The 14,284-nt window shown below is 43.6% G+C and overlaps 3 protein-coding genes across 6 annotated transcripts in view; 2 read left to right on the forward strand and 1 right to left on the reverse strand.

The window, feature by feature from the left end:
• LOC8042304 (guanine nucleotide exchange factor VAV3) overlaps nt 1–7,911 on the forward strand; it is a 197,558-nt gene extending 189,647 nt beyond the window's left edge. For both annotated transcript variants that reach the window (XM_029993177.4, XM_029993178.4), the window contains exon 25: nt 1,689–7,911. In XM_029993177.4, the coding sequence (XP_029849037.3) occupies nt 1,689–1,748 (60 nt within the window). In that variant the 3' untranslated portion in view covers nt 1,749–7,911. The remainder of the gene's footprint in view (nt 1–1,688) is intronic.
• Nucleotides 7,912–10,275: 2,364 nt separating this feature from the next.
• LOC115331135 (zinc finger protein 528-like) lies at nt 10,276–12,881 on the reverse strand. 2 transcript variants are annotated; one of them, XR_005716125.1, is made up of 2 exons: nt 12,139–12,881; nt 10,276–10,416 (listed from the first exon to the last, which is right to left on the reverse strand). XR_005716125.1 is itself a non-coding variant. In XM_029993179.2 (2 exons), the coding sequence occupies exon 1, from the start codon at nt 12,678–12,680 to the stop codon at nt 12,192–12,194; it is 489 nt and encodes a 162-aa protein (XP_029849039.2). In that variant the 5' UTR covers nt 12,681–12,881; the 3' UTR covers nt 10,276–10,423; nt 12,146–12,191. The 2 variants fall into 2 exon arrangements, 1 of the variants encoding a protein (XP_029849039.2); XM_029993179.2 differs by having other exon boundaries at nt 10,276–10,423; nt 12,146–12,881.
• Nucleotides 12,882–12,943: 62 nt separating this feature from the next.
• LOC8042303 (U4/U6 small nuclear ribonucleoprotein Prp4) overlaps nt 12,944–14,284 on the forward strand; it is a 29,734-nt gene continuing 28,393 nt past the window's right edge. The window contains exons 1-2 of one of the 2 annotated variants that reach the window (XM_029993180.4): nt 12,944–13,283; nt 13,680–13,892. In XM_029993180.4, coding sequence (XP_029849040.1) covers nt 13,706–13,892 — 187 coding nt within the window. In that variant the 5' untranslated portion in view covers nt 12,944–13,283; nt 13,680–13,705. The remainder of the gene's footprint in view (nt 13,284–13,679; nt 13,893–14,284) is intronic. The other variant, XM_029993181.3, reaches the window with a different exon arrangement.

Genomic DNA, 14,284 nt, shown 5'->3' on the forward strand with positions numbered 1-14,284 from the left:
ATGACAGTTCCAAAGTAGCAGTCTCACGTCTGTTGCAATGTTTGTCTGTCCTGCGCTGCCATCACGTCGTTCAGCCGCCGGTCCATCACCATATTGAGAATGAAGTAGTATGTGTACTTCCTGTGATCTGTACAACATTTGTTTTCAACCAACGTATTTACAACTTTTTGGAAGCAACAAAAATGGGTTTCATATTTTTTTCTATTTTTAATTCCAAATTTGTGTCTTAGATGACCCACGGCTTTCATTATATTTGGTATCTTTCTCTGAACAGCACATGACCACAAAGAAGGGGGTGATTGCGACTCAAACTGTCCAGTTCTCGACCGGCAATTTTCAGGAGAAAGAAAACGAATTTCGAGCCGCAAATTGTGTTTTGGCTAGCTGAGCTCTCATATGAATAAAAACTTCAGCGACAATAAATATCCTGTCAGTGTGTCGTTTGTCAGTAAGGTGTCGTTTGGAATTTTGGTACTTAACTTCGGCATTGACCCTGTACAAAATGTATCATATGGTAACAAATGCCAAGACATGACGTGGTACGACTTTAGTGAAATAAATTGCTTCAGCACTGTTGTGAGGTTTAATGTGGAAGGCTGCTTAATGGGGGAGGGACAAGAGTGTAATTAGCTGGCTGAGTGCAAAAGCAAAATAGAAGGAACACCATCTATAGGGAAGATCTGACAGAATGCAACACCACTGACAGGTCTTAGGTGTTTGATCTTGGGGAACCCTCAGTGGCCAAAGGGAGAGTTGAAGAATCCCCCTCTAGACTCGTCTTTCAATGAAGCGGTTCACCAGCTTACTAAACTTTGTTGACACTATTACACAGATTAGGGTGAAGAAGGGGGGGAGTGTTTGTCTAAGAATTGTGCATTAATTGTGTGCTTCGACTACATAATCCCCAAACTATATAAGATTTCTACTAAAGATAGGGTCCTCCTGGAGCAATTGGAAGTTTGAGGAACCCCTGCGTCCAGTTTTGAGAAGCCCTCGGTTTCCAGGAGCCCACTCAGCAAACTCAATCATTTTAGAGGCCCCATTGCTGCCCCTTTAGCTGAACCAGCATTGGTGAAGCACCATGCATCTTCCTAACTAGGTCGTATTTCATCACTGGGTATCATTCATACGTTGCAAGTTTGCACATATTCCAGGACACTGTTGGCATATAGTAATCATACAATTGTACAAGCTCAGAGCACATGAAGCAAAAGCTCGTGTTGCAGAACCCAGGGATCCTGAGCTCAATCCCCACCTCTGCCCATTTCGATCTGGAGGAGTGTTTTGAGGTCGTGTATCACTACTGCGTGATGCGTATCCAGGACCCCAGCCTAGCGGTGGTACTTCACTGGCTTAATTTCTTATCTACAGAATAAACCGGTGCTGCTGTACCTCAAAGGCAGACCGACCTGACGCTGTCTAAACACAAATATCAGATTTGTTAGGGTTCTTTTTGGTGATGTTACAGCAAACTTTTCCTTCCTTAATTTTTTACGGCATGCTAAGAAGACCCAGAGAGAAGTGCTTTTTCTGACATCTGTCTGTGCTAAGTAACACCTCTGTTTAGTAGTGTACTTTGCAGTGTGTTGTGATATTGAACTCTAACTGCTATCATACAAGCCTGTAGAGTACCAGGTGGACCAGACCATAATAGTACATTACATTTTCCAAAAATTGTTCACTTTCAGGTGGGCTACTTCCCCTGGCAGTATGTGCAGGAACTTCCATCTGCTGGTGCCGAGTGCTAACCTCACCTCCAATCATCGTCTTAATAGTGTGCCATCGTGAACTTGCGTTCGGGCTTGCCAGCTGCAATGTGCAAGAAGCAATATGTGTGCTTGCGTGCCATTTTTGGGAGAGACAACATCTATGCGTGAGGGAATTCAGCCCATTTTAATTAAGCTTTTATGTTTCTTATTTTTTTGGCAAGACTTTTTGTTAGAGCTATCAACAGTTCTCACATATTTGCCCTCGGTGAGTTTCGATTCACCACTTTTATTAATTTAATTTCCGACAGAGATGCGTTGTTGTTGGTTGATGTGGTTTTAAGCGAGGACTTTTGAGTAACTTGGGCAGTTTGTAAAGTGTGAATTTGTGCAATTGGTGCTCTGTTGGTTGATGAGGCTGGCACCAAACAGTTGGTACCTGCAGTTTGGGTATGCATTACCTGTTATCTTGTATGTGGGAATGAATATTCTCTTGTTCACATGTTTCGAAGGCTATGTGTGAAACTGTGCATTGTGTTCCAGTTTTTTAAACTCTCATGATGAAGCATCTTCTAATCATTGACTCAATTTCTGATGGATGATTTCAAGGCTACATACTTTATTTGCTCTAATAGCAGCTGCACTGTTTATGAGCAAGACTTGCCCACCCTGAAATTGATTGTAGTGAGAAATGCAATATCTGCTGGTTTAAGGGCATGTGAAATGTCATGCTCAAGGTGGAAGTGCAGACTACATTCTTTACCAGACTCCTTTAGTAGATTGCAGCGACTCGCCATCTGTGTGCTCTGTAAAACTAGGTTTGCGAGCCTTGCTCACAAACAGTGTGACTTTTTGTTATTTAGGTGAACATGGTATCTCATAGTGCGCTCGAACTTAAACAAACACACATTATGATTTGTAATGACAGCCCATAGGAAACCACAATTATTGCTTGTAGGCACTTTTCAGTCAATGCTTCATTGCATTCATGAGGGCTGTTAACTGTACAATGCAACAACAATGGTGTAGTAATTATTACTTCTGACTTTCAGGGAACATGTGAATGTTGCAAGCATGCTTTAGATATTATACTGAATGTTTGTTTCTGCATCTTCAAATCGTGAACTGAGTTAGTCCACTATTATTGCTAATAGTAAGCTTGCACCTTAGTGTAGTGGTGAACATTGTCACTTGTCCATGATGCAGCGCTTGCTAATTTTCACTAGCAGCCACAGTCAAGAGCTACTGGCCAGGATTCTCGTGAACAAATTCAGGTGGGAAATTCTCGCCAGCACAACGAATGTTGCCTTAGGATTTACTTGGCAATGCGGTGCCTCTCCTCACTCTCTTTGAACAAAGTTAGTCTCATGCCAAAGATGCTGCTTCATTAAAGTTACTGATTCACTTCGTCAATGAAGGTGCCACATGTAATCACATCAGCATAATTCAGCACGCTTCTTAACATTATGTAAGTACCCTAATTTGCTGGTGTTTGTTATCACCTCAGCATGTCTGTCCTAGTCATGACCTACATTAAGTGTATGTATCCCTTTTGCACTTTTTTGACTTTGCTGCATGGCTCTAGAATAGATTCCTGCCTGTTTGCACATTTAAGATAGATGTCAGTGGTGGAGTCGTCTCATGTCCACATTTTTGTTAATTAAATGATTTGTCACAGCTCTGGCTTCGCTGTACATGGTGCTTAACTCAGAGAAGACCAAATGAAGAGTTGACTTTTTTTCCTCCTGCATTTAATTTTCATAAATCAAAGTATTTTGTCAGAACTTGGCCAACTTCTGAAGATGACCAATGTGTCGCATCTTTGTCGAAATGGCAAGTGCAGCAGGACCCAACAGGGTCTTTTCTGGTTTACGAGAACTGCCCTACTTTGGTGGCCAATTTGTTTCTTTTTTAATCAATTTCTCTGGAAAGAGGCAGTCTTTGAAATTGTACTAGTACTTTCTCTGCACAAATCTAATGTCGATTTTATACGAAAAAAAAACCTGCATGGAAACTTCCTTGCACAGCATGCCAAGAGCCATTCATTGTGGTTTACAGAAAGAGAACAGCGAATGACGTGGCAGCAGTGACAAAAGGGCTTGTAAATGCTATCTGCACAAGAGTTCTAAGCCTGTGCACATTGGGCTAAATATTCCAACATGGGTCATTTTCTTTTGCTCAAACATTATCTCTGCATTGCTGTTTTCTGGGCTCTTCCATAATCCTCAAGGATTCGGTTCCACATGCTTTGCGGGAAAGTAGACCTCGCTCATGGGAAGGCCAAATTAGGTTCAAATAAATGTTGTGCGATACAAAGTTTCTGTGAAGTTTAGTTTGCTTGGCAATGACGTAACTACAATAGGCTAATTAGATGAAGTATATATTTCATTACCATTACACATCAAACATAAAATGACAAAAAGAATACAACAAAGCCTATCCCCAAGGAGCAGCTGCATTGAGTCTAATTTTAAGAAGCCTCATTGTAGCTAGGTAAACTTGTGGATGCCATAGTCTTTCCACCGTTACGTTTGTAGGGCAGTGGCTGTATGCAAGAAATGCACACACTCATCTTCATTTACTTCTCGCTGCAATGTTTGGTCAGGGCGAGCTTTCACGAGGGCAAACTCAAGTGTAAGCACACTGTTTCCCTAGACGTCTTCATCTGACTCAACTCATTTGAATGACGGTAGCGTCAAGATTCTCCAATAGCGATTGCTACAGCTGCTTCTCACTAGAAAATGCGGCACGCTAGACACCCTCGCTTGCGTCCTCAGAGCATGGGCATGTGTTTTATCACGTACCTGATCTACTCTCTCTGCCGTAAACATGGCTTTTCTGGCGGAACAATCTGTGTCCGGCCGCATGATGTTTGCATGCTCTGGTCTGGTGCTCTCCTCTCTCCGGGTTCTCTCGGACATGTCTCGTGTGATGCGTGGACCACCACTGTTTTGCATTGCCGAGGGATGCGCCACTTGTCAATCCCTTCCTCATTCTGCGTAGCTTTAGCTGCTTCATCGTTCATCTGCTCTGTCCCACCCTAGCGTGCGTCTCGTGATTCTGCCATTGCCCGACATACCACACTTTTAATGGGGATGGTGCAGGCCAAGATCTTTCCAGCAAACTTTGCTCCGTTAAAGTACCTGTCAAAAAAAAAAAAGGCCTTAGCTGTCCAAAGTATTTCCTTTCTTCACCATTCAAGCATTGCTTGATCTGGACTTCTGTGCATCATAAACATATATGCCCTATGACGTTCTCTTAGAAGACTCTTAACAGCCCTCAAATAAATACTTAAACTTGGAAAGATAAACCCTCTGGTCTTTTTGCAGTTATGTTGTGGCTACACTTCGTTCATTGCTAAGCTGAAAGGACAGTGGAAGCTTTGTGCTCACGAGACCAATCGGTCGCCTGTTTTTCATCATCCGTCATGCTCGCTGCGCTCGAGTACGTGCAGACAGCATGATCACGTGGTGCAACACTGACCGCCGACCACTGCCCTATCAGCGTAGTGGTGAAGGGAGTTTAGCTACCTAATGTTAGCATTTAGCTCGTCATTGCAAAATGATACGATTCCAATTTTGTGAGGTTTTCAGAATAATCGCTCGGGAATGGTCCCTTCCCCACAACGGCAATGATGGAGGAGAACGGTGGCTAATAAAGGCTGCAAGGGTTTGCCAAACAAGCTATATACTGTCTTGTAGCAACTTCTTTCGTGAGTGTTGCAAACACACTCCTCTTATTGCTGCAGCCGGCAAAAATGTGGAAAGCTGCCACCACCTTTGTGAATCCTGTACCGTTTTACCTGTGCCCCAATTCCAAAGTTTGGTCGGCCTGTCCCTGCATCATGATTGCAGTGATTGTGCAATGCACGCCAAGTAGACATTGTGCATTATTGATAGGACCACTTTCAATCTATATTCTATCAGCTGCCTCTTCCTCGGAAGTGAAAGGCAGTGACGACGTATGGCCCTCTTTGTACATAGGAAACATGTGGTGTTAGTGTTTGTTGGAACTGATTGTTCTCAGTTTTCTTTTTCTGTGAGAAAATGACACGAGTCAAGTTAAATATGCCATAATGAAACATTCTCTAATCGTAGCAAGCTCAGTTTGTAAAAAGGAAACTATATATATAAATATATATTATATACACTTTGATGTGTGGAAAGTAATATCAGAACTGCCAGAGCAGTTTGTCATAGATGTCATTTGTTTGTGCTTGTGCTTAGCTAAGCTCTCATATTTGTACATCTCTCCAGTGATCTATTTTGTTATGTTTTTCTTCACCTCTAAGGGAACAAGATGTAGGCTGTTGTGTTTAAAAATTGTGGCCCATGCAAGCTACTGCTTTGAATTGAAATCTAATCTACGGTGAAGTTTTAAAGGATGTGTTAGTAGTTGCAAATTTTGTGTGCGTTCTGCATGTTCAGTTTGACATTGCCGTTCTATTGAGGTCTGTGCAGTCTCCATTTATTGCTTCGTCTTTAACCTGATGTTGGTCGAACAGCTTACCTCTCCCCACTGTTTGTGATGTCTTGAGGTGAACCGAAGACACACTTTTAGGTAGACCTTATGCGAACAATGACACGGAAGAAGAGTTCTATTTTCGTGACTGAAAGAACAATCAATGACGGAAACGCAACGAGAACTATGAGTAGCCACTTGCAGCAGTTTTATTAGAGACTGAAAGCCATCTACTAAGCCAACTCTTGGCAGCGTTAATTGTCAATGTTGTGATAACCATTGCTTCCAGAGGAACAAATTATTTGAGTGCATTGAGGCGAGCAGCACACAACACTAACCCAGTACTACGACCACACACAAACAGAATCACACAATTATATATATTCTTGGAACTAGATTTGTATCAGCAGATTCCTTATAGACTACTTGTGTGTAACATATAAATAGGCACAGATAAGGTGAAAAGAGTGTCCCGAATTTTAGAGATATACCCGTTATCAAATGCAGGATCTGGCTTATCATGTCACCTGGACTAGAGTGATGGGCCGACACTTATTGGTTATGCACCAATGAGGGCAGCATATACAAAATTACTGTCTTTCTTTTTAAACTTCTGAGTAATGTCGCTGTGCCAAATATTAACCCGGATCTTCGTGCCAACACAAACTTCATACAAAATGTACACTGTTGCGAGTGAGTTAAACACAAAGTTTGTGATCTTCGATGTGGGTGTTGTTTCTCCTTCTCAGATTTTAAATTGAGGAATCTCTGTTTCACTTGAACATGTGTATGCTCCCCATGTGCATCCTTTTCGTGACAATAGTAGTCTTGTTAAAAGAAAGATTACATTCTGAATTCACCCACAAAATGCAACACCTAGACATGGAGCACTGTGACCTATCTAGCACCTACCTCATAGTTGACAGGTTAAGAAAGCAGTAAAAGCTCCACCCCCGGCATACGCTCATTCCTTCGGTCTTGCTTCAGCCTGTGAGATGCCGAAGTCTTATCGAAGGTGGAAAGCTGAAAGCTTGCACTGGAGGTGGAGCTTCTACTGATTTCTTAAGCCTTAATTGGCTAGAGTTACTGTACCATACTCTCATTTCATGCCCCAAGCTAGTATGTGTACGAACCAAAATATTGAAACCTGTCGTATTGAACGAACGTGTCGGCAAGCGCCGTTCTGAGTACCCGAGCTATTTGTTTTGATCTGTTGCTGCTTGATTGCACAAAGTATAAAGCTTTGCTACCTTCTATGCATGCTGAATCCAGGCTTGAAAATGCAGTCCAGTTGTGACCAGTAAAAGCAACTATGAGAGATATGACAATGAACGGTATATCCTATCGCTCTCGTTTGAATGGGATCTCGGAATGTCAATCTTCTTTTCAAACATCCGTTACAGGCAGTCGTCTAGTTGGTGTCTGACCACATGTCTGTAAAGTGCACCCACCTCCCCGATCCTACATAGTGCTATATATATATGCCCCGATACTTTCACTGTGCATAAATTTGTGTGTGTATAAAAGCAGAGCATCTCTATCCATCTGTTGTGAGAATGTGTAAAATAATGATGGGTCTCGGGTTGCCCGAAGCAATGTAGATACTGCCGCGCTGTTCTTTTGCAATTTAGTTCTAAGAGTGTTTCGGTGCTTGTTTTTACACATCCGGCGTAATGTGGGAATGGATGCACATTTGATTGTTGCATTGATTGTTTTTGTTGCTATAATAAAATCATTTTCTGTACGCTCTGGATCTTGAATGTGCATTGATATGTCCTGCAGTCATCATTACTTCAACTCGACTGCCTGAATAATGCCGATTCCTCTATTAACAACGTTACTTCACAAAATCTATAGATTTTTTTTTTTATCTTGAGATATTACATTATTTAAAGATTATGGAAAGATAATAATTGGCGCTAGGTGTTTTGACAAATAGAATATACATTTAGAAAACTGGTTCTTGCAAAACGAAAATAATTTTTCTTTATTAGCCAAACTATGAGGAACATACCAAAATGATTCCTTCTAATAATGAGCACCTAAGAGGAAGTTTATACGGCATGCAAGTCCGTCTGCTCCTTGTACACTTCACGCATTTCTTCACCTCCCAAATGTGCCCACGTGCTTTTGCCTCCTCCACCCCCCGACCTCAACCAATGACGGCGCGCACTTGGCTGCTCGTCATTGTACGTTTTCTGTACGTTCTCTATGTTGCCCTTTGATTGGCGATGCACCGAAGGCGCATTTTGGAACACTTGCTCACTCTATATAAGGTAGCAAGGTGGCAAGTTGGGCTGCATTGAGCATGGTGATAAATGGCGCACGAGAGGGAGACACTTCTACGGTGTCTGTCTCTTGTGTGCTGTATATCATCATGTTCTATATATAGTATTAAAAATCTTTTTAAAAAAAATGGCAACCAGCTCCTATACCACTCATTTTGGGGCTAGTCACCAACATGATGGGAACGGCAGAGCATCTCTCAGACGCCCTACTTCCAACACATACTCGTTGCCTACTGCCATGCTTCTGCTGCGTGTGCAGATCTATAAGCTCGCACGATTCTAAATTGATATAGAAGGTGGGAAATGCTGATGCTGAGACAACTGAAAGACCTCCGTGTCATGCTCATCTTATCAATGACTTAATTGTTGCACTACCAAAGTCTCAATCTACAACTCTGTGTGCATAAAACACGAAAACTACAAATCTTTGTTTTCAATGTGGAATAGACATTTTGCCAAATTACCTAAGCATCAAAAAGAAGGCTGGGAGCGTAGGTACATGCGCTGCTAGCGCTCACCTTATCTGTATTCGTCGTAAATAGCAAAAAAAAGACACTGACGAACCTGCATGCATATTCCCACTTTTTTTAAACTTTTGTTTTAGAACAGTCACCACTGTGCACGCCAGCACGTGTGTGTAACTACGCTCGAGCGCGCTCTATGGTGCTTGGGTAATTTAGCAAAAGTTATATTACTTGGATGACAGCCACGGTTGTGAGAGTCGTACAATCAACATTTTTACTGTGGAGTATTTCGGAAGATGATATTGCAACATTTCACAACTTAACCGGTGTTGTGCAAATATTCGAAGTTTAGAATAGTAGTTTCGAATAAGACGCTATTCTCTTCGAGATGAACTAAGTCGAATCTCGTTAATTCAAACTCGAGGGGGGACGAAAATTTGTTTGAATAAAGCAAAGTTTGAATTACCGGGAGTTTCTCCCCATAGAGATGCATAAGATGGGACCTGCATGTTAGTTTGAATTATCCAGAAGTTTGAATTAAGAGGGTTTGAATTAACGAAATTTGACTAAAGTGTTGATCATGACAAATTAGCCCCGTTGAGTGCGCTTCTCCCCGAGCACTTGTGCATTGCGGGGAAGCAATGGCTGCAGAGCTCGTGGGTAGTGCTTCCCCGCAGTGCACAGATATCCGGTAAGAAGCGCACTCAACGGGGCAATCCCGCCACGATTATGCAAGAATATAAGTTGGGCAGCGATGTCATGACAACCCGCGCTCATCATTCTTTTTTTTTTTATATTATATTGAAATGGTTGGCGATAACTTTTACGAAGGGAATGCCAAATACCTTTCGTTCGTTTGACACTTAAAACCCTTGATTCTTTCACTTTTTGTGCACATTAGCAGCAGAATAGCAATCGTCAGTTTTTCTTATACTGAAATTTTTTATACTACAGTGACAAAAAAGTATAATTTGTGGCACTAACGTAATGTTTAGTGCCCACCAACGTAAAAAGTAAAATGTGGAAAAACATTATTGATTATGTTTCCGCTAACAGTGTTGCACATTGCACTGGATGGTGTCTCGCCTAAACAAATATAAACTCGTAATAAAAATAAAAAAAAAAAAAATGCTTTGCTATCAATTCTGCACAGCAAAGCTTTCTGTGAGAACTGAGGCATCCCCAGCCGCAATAACAAGGGAATCGAAAAAAACAAATAACCCCGCTTTATTACAGAACGTTTTTAACGTGTTTTCTGTGTGGTAAAACATTAATAAAAATGCAGGAAGTTAGGGAAACTAGCATTTAACCGGTGTGTTGAACTACGAAGTAGAAAACAAAATAACACCCAAAGCAATAAATAAATAAAAGAAAAACTGCTCGCGGATATGTGTTTGACACATTTCGTGGTCAATCTTGTTTTTCTCTTGCGTACGAAGAGCTCGGATGCCGACTGCTTCGTCGCTGGACAGTGGACAAGAGTCGGCTTTTGTGGCACTAGCGTAGTGGGGTGAAGCTCTCGGCTACTTCCGTCCCGCCGCGTATACTTATGACGTTTGTCCGGTCCGGCGAAGTGCTTCCGATTGCCGCGCTCCCAGCGGCTGTTGGCACTTGTTATTTCATTTTAAATAAAATTGATTCATATATCTAATGATGCGAAATAAAGGTGAAGTTGTTTTGAAGGTGTGAATGGCTTTGAAGCTAGTTATTGTAAATTTCTCTTTTCCTCTTTCAACGTGTCTGGGCGCGCTTTCTCTCTCTCCGAACCCGCGCCCCTTGCCTCGAGATGCGCCGGCCGCTGGCGACGGGAAGTCGGTGGACCGTTAGAACGCGCGAGGGACGCGAGCCGGCGATCTGTTTCGCTTCTGGGAGTGCGTCGCGGCGCGAGATTCGTCCCGCGTTCGTGCGCGCGCGGCTATCTTTTCTTTTTCGTGGGAACTTGATGGTGTAATGTGGTCAAGCATGGATTTTCGTCATCAACACACCACCTGATGTGCCAAGTGGGGAAACAATGACTGCCGAAAGCCGGGATATCAATGGTTTCGAGTTCCAATGGACGTGCGGTACGCTTTTGGTCTTCTCTTGCTTAAGTTTCTGATTAGATGTTTGCAACAAAACCTAACTGTCGCAGTGGTAGTGAGTATTAATTGTTTGGTTTTGGCAATAGCTACTATGGTTTCCAATCACAAAACCAAATCCTATCGTTGTTCAGGATTGCTCTTCACTCGCCGCGAGAAATATGTCATTGTCAAATTACTGGAGACTTCTGTGTAGACTTTTTCATTTCAAGATCGAGCACATATGCTCACTTTAACAGATGGCAAACGTTTTGCTGCGAGCTGTTTATTTGGCACTGTTGTCAGCGATTCACGCGTCTGCTCGCGAGGAGTGAAAATATGAGCCTAAATATTTTTCGATTAACTGAGGATGAGCGATAGAGCGATCCGCTCTGGTTTCCCGTTTCGTTTAGCAGTGACTCACTCCTAAATTTAAGTGATAATATTAAAAACGAATGGGCAGGTTCTCGATGAAGACTCAATACCAAAGAGCTGAGCTGTTTTTCTTGGTACTCATTGTTAGTTTCCTTTAGTTGCAATTAAGACACCGTCGTCGGTCTTTACTTATATGCTTACTTATATAATCAAATTTGCAAGGACGCATATCATCACCTTCGTCGCACGTAACCTTAACGTTTTATCCTGTTTTGTTGTTCATTTCTTTGTTTCTCGTGTGCAAAACAGTGAGAAATTTCGTCTGTATGTTCTACTGTCTGTTGAATAAAAATGAACGCAAAAGGACAAGCATTGCATATTTTTTGTGTATGTGTCACTTTCGTTGCTTTGCTAGGTTTCTGCTGCTTTGCTGCTGGTCTCGCTTTTCAGTGCTGGCTTGTGTGCGTTTCAACGCAAATTAACCAGCATTGAAATGCGAAAACCAGCCGCAAAGCAGCAGAAGCCTAGCAAAGCAACGCGCACACCGGGCAAAAAAAAAAAAAAAAAAAAGCTACAATATATATATTTTTAACTCTAGGTGGCGCAAGCTACCGCCCATCCATCCAAACACAATGGCGCTGCCGTGCAGTTTCGGTTTTGGTTTCGCTGTGCCGCCATGTTGATTTTAGTACAGCCACCAGATACCAGGGGATTCAAATGGCGCTGCGGCCTCCCAGGGTTTTCCAATTTGCGTTCCATGGGCGGTATAGGAAGTTGCACTCCTCTGCTAGCGTGCCCAGTCCACGATAACGGCTGCGTGTCACTCACGAATGAATCACGTCAAACGTGAACGGAATTCACGTGCGCTTTGATAACACTCAGGGTTTGGAAGGTTTGCGAACACAGCGGGCACTTGTAGGGAGTAGCGTCCGTCGCAACATTGTTACTGCCGTGTGACACGGAGTGCTTCTGAAGCTCCGCTGCACACGAGAACGTCTTGGAACACCGGGAGCACGACTTGGGTCTGCTGTTTCTGCGGGTTGGCTCGGTGCGTGAACCGACCGCGCCGTTCACCGACAGCGGTCTCGCGGGGCGTCTCTTGTCAGACGAAGATACGTGCCGTTTCTTCGACGTCGTCGCTCCGTTCTCGCTGTCTTTCCGGCTGTTGTCGTCGTCGTCGATCAAGTGACGTTTGAGTGCCTCGGCGTACCTCAGTTTTTGCCTCCGAAAGGCGTCGATGCATGACGATGACGGCCGCGGTGAGTGGGACGGCTGGGACAACCGTCGCCTCAGGGTCGGCTGGCTGGGCTGGCTGCAGTCGCCGTTCATGTTCGTTGAAAAAAAGGACACTTCACGGGCTCGGATGGACGCCGTAGGCGGACCACATATCGCACAAAACAGGTGGCAACGGATGTGCGAACCCGTTGGATTGATTATTCAGCGAAAGCTCTACAACACCGCCAACTCGGCGCCAACGTTCTTTCCAACAAAACAGCTTTGAGCGGACGCGCGATTTCCATCTTCGACACCCTTTCCCTTTAAAAAATGACTCACCGCTCTGGAATCTGGCGGCCTGGAATGCAGTTCGAGTCGGTTTCTATTCTGATTTATAAATAAACGTATTAGACGTTATACAACTAGAATAACTGAATGAAATATTTTGTTAAAAATAAATTTACTAACAAATTTATAGTGCCACTGTGGTTTCGCTAAAACTGACATGCTGTTCCACTCATCTGAAAACCATGTACTTTATACACCGGCTTCAACTTTGGCTATGAATTTGCACTTTGGATTCGAGGTTTTGATTGTTGATGTGTGCGTGCCGCGGGTTGGCTCTTGATCCGCTGTACATGAACGAAAAGTTTTGTTTGGGACTTCTGCGCTCCTCGTGTGTCCTCTCTGACCTGTACAGCGGCTTATTCGATCGCAGTAAGTACCGGTCTACTCTTTATTCTAATGCTTGCCAGACAGAAGCAAGCAGTACGATTATATGCCAGACTTGAACGTTGGATTGATTCCAACGTTCCCCGAAACTTGCGTGCAAATTGAATCTAAAATCACCCAGCTGACATTATGGACTCAATATCGGAGGGAAAATGTTGCCGAAACATAGCCTTCCGCTTAAACCACCGAAGACTGGGTGGAGAGCGAGAATCCAAAGTGAAAGAGAAAGGAACAAAATGGAAGAAGGCAACGTCTGAAGTTGCCTTCTGTCATTCTGTTCCTTTCCCTTCCACTTTGGACTCTTCTCGTTCTCTCAGTCTTCAAGTGATTTAAGAAAATGAAAAACTCTGGAATTTCTTCAGAATACACTTTCATTTTCAGCCAGTGCAAGCAGGCTGTAGCCGGACATGTCGGACGACGAGGACATCGCCTACGTGAAGAGGCAGAGGGTCCTTCACTATGGCAGCCTCGAGGAGAAGGAACGACAGCGGTTGGCCGATAGAGATGCGGCCGAGGACGAAGGGAGCGACGAGGACTCCCAGAACATGGATCTCAAGGCCGCCATCGCCTCCGGGAACATCCACATCTCGGACGGTGAGTCCCGTCCTCGCGCCAGTCATCCATCGCGGTTCGTAAACGCGGGCGCACTCCTTCGCACATCGCAAGGCAGTCACCGCGTTGAGGCCGGAAGCATTTTTACTGTGTCGACGGCCCTTCTAAAGGCTGGTTGACACACATCTGTTTGCTTACGACCGAGTGCTGGTGATCTCATGACGAGAGAACACACTGGCAACTCAAGCGTCATCTACGAGCTAGCCCTGGACGTGCATTTTACTAGAGCGAAGGTTTTGCAGTATTTGTGAAATCTATTCTATGTACGAATATACGAAAGTCACGAGTGTTCCATGGTAAGCCGATAGAGGGCGCCAGAGTATTTTCTCGTTGTAAGAGATCACGAGAGATTTTAACGTACCCAGCCGTAAGCA

Source organism: Ixodes scapularis, unplaced genomic scaffold (genome assembly GCF_016920785.2).
Source record: "Ixodes scapularis isolate PalLabHiFi unplaced genomic scaffold, ASM1692078v2 PGA_scaffold3__209_contigs__length_174095766, whole genome shotgun sequence".
Classification (NCBI taxonomy): Eukaryota; Metazoa; Arthropoda; class Arachnida; order Ixodida; family Ixodidae; genus Ixodes; species Ixodes scapularis.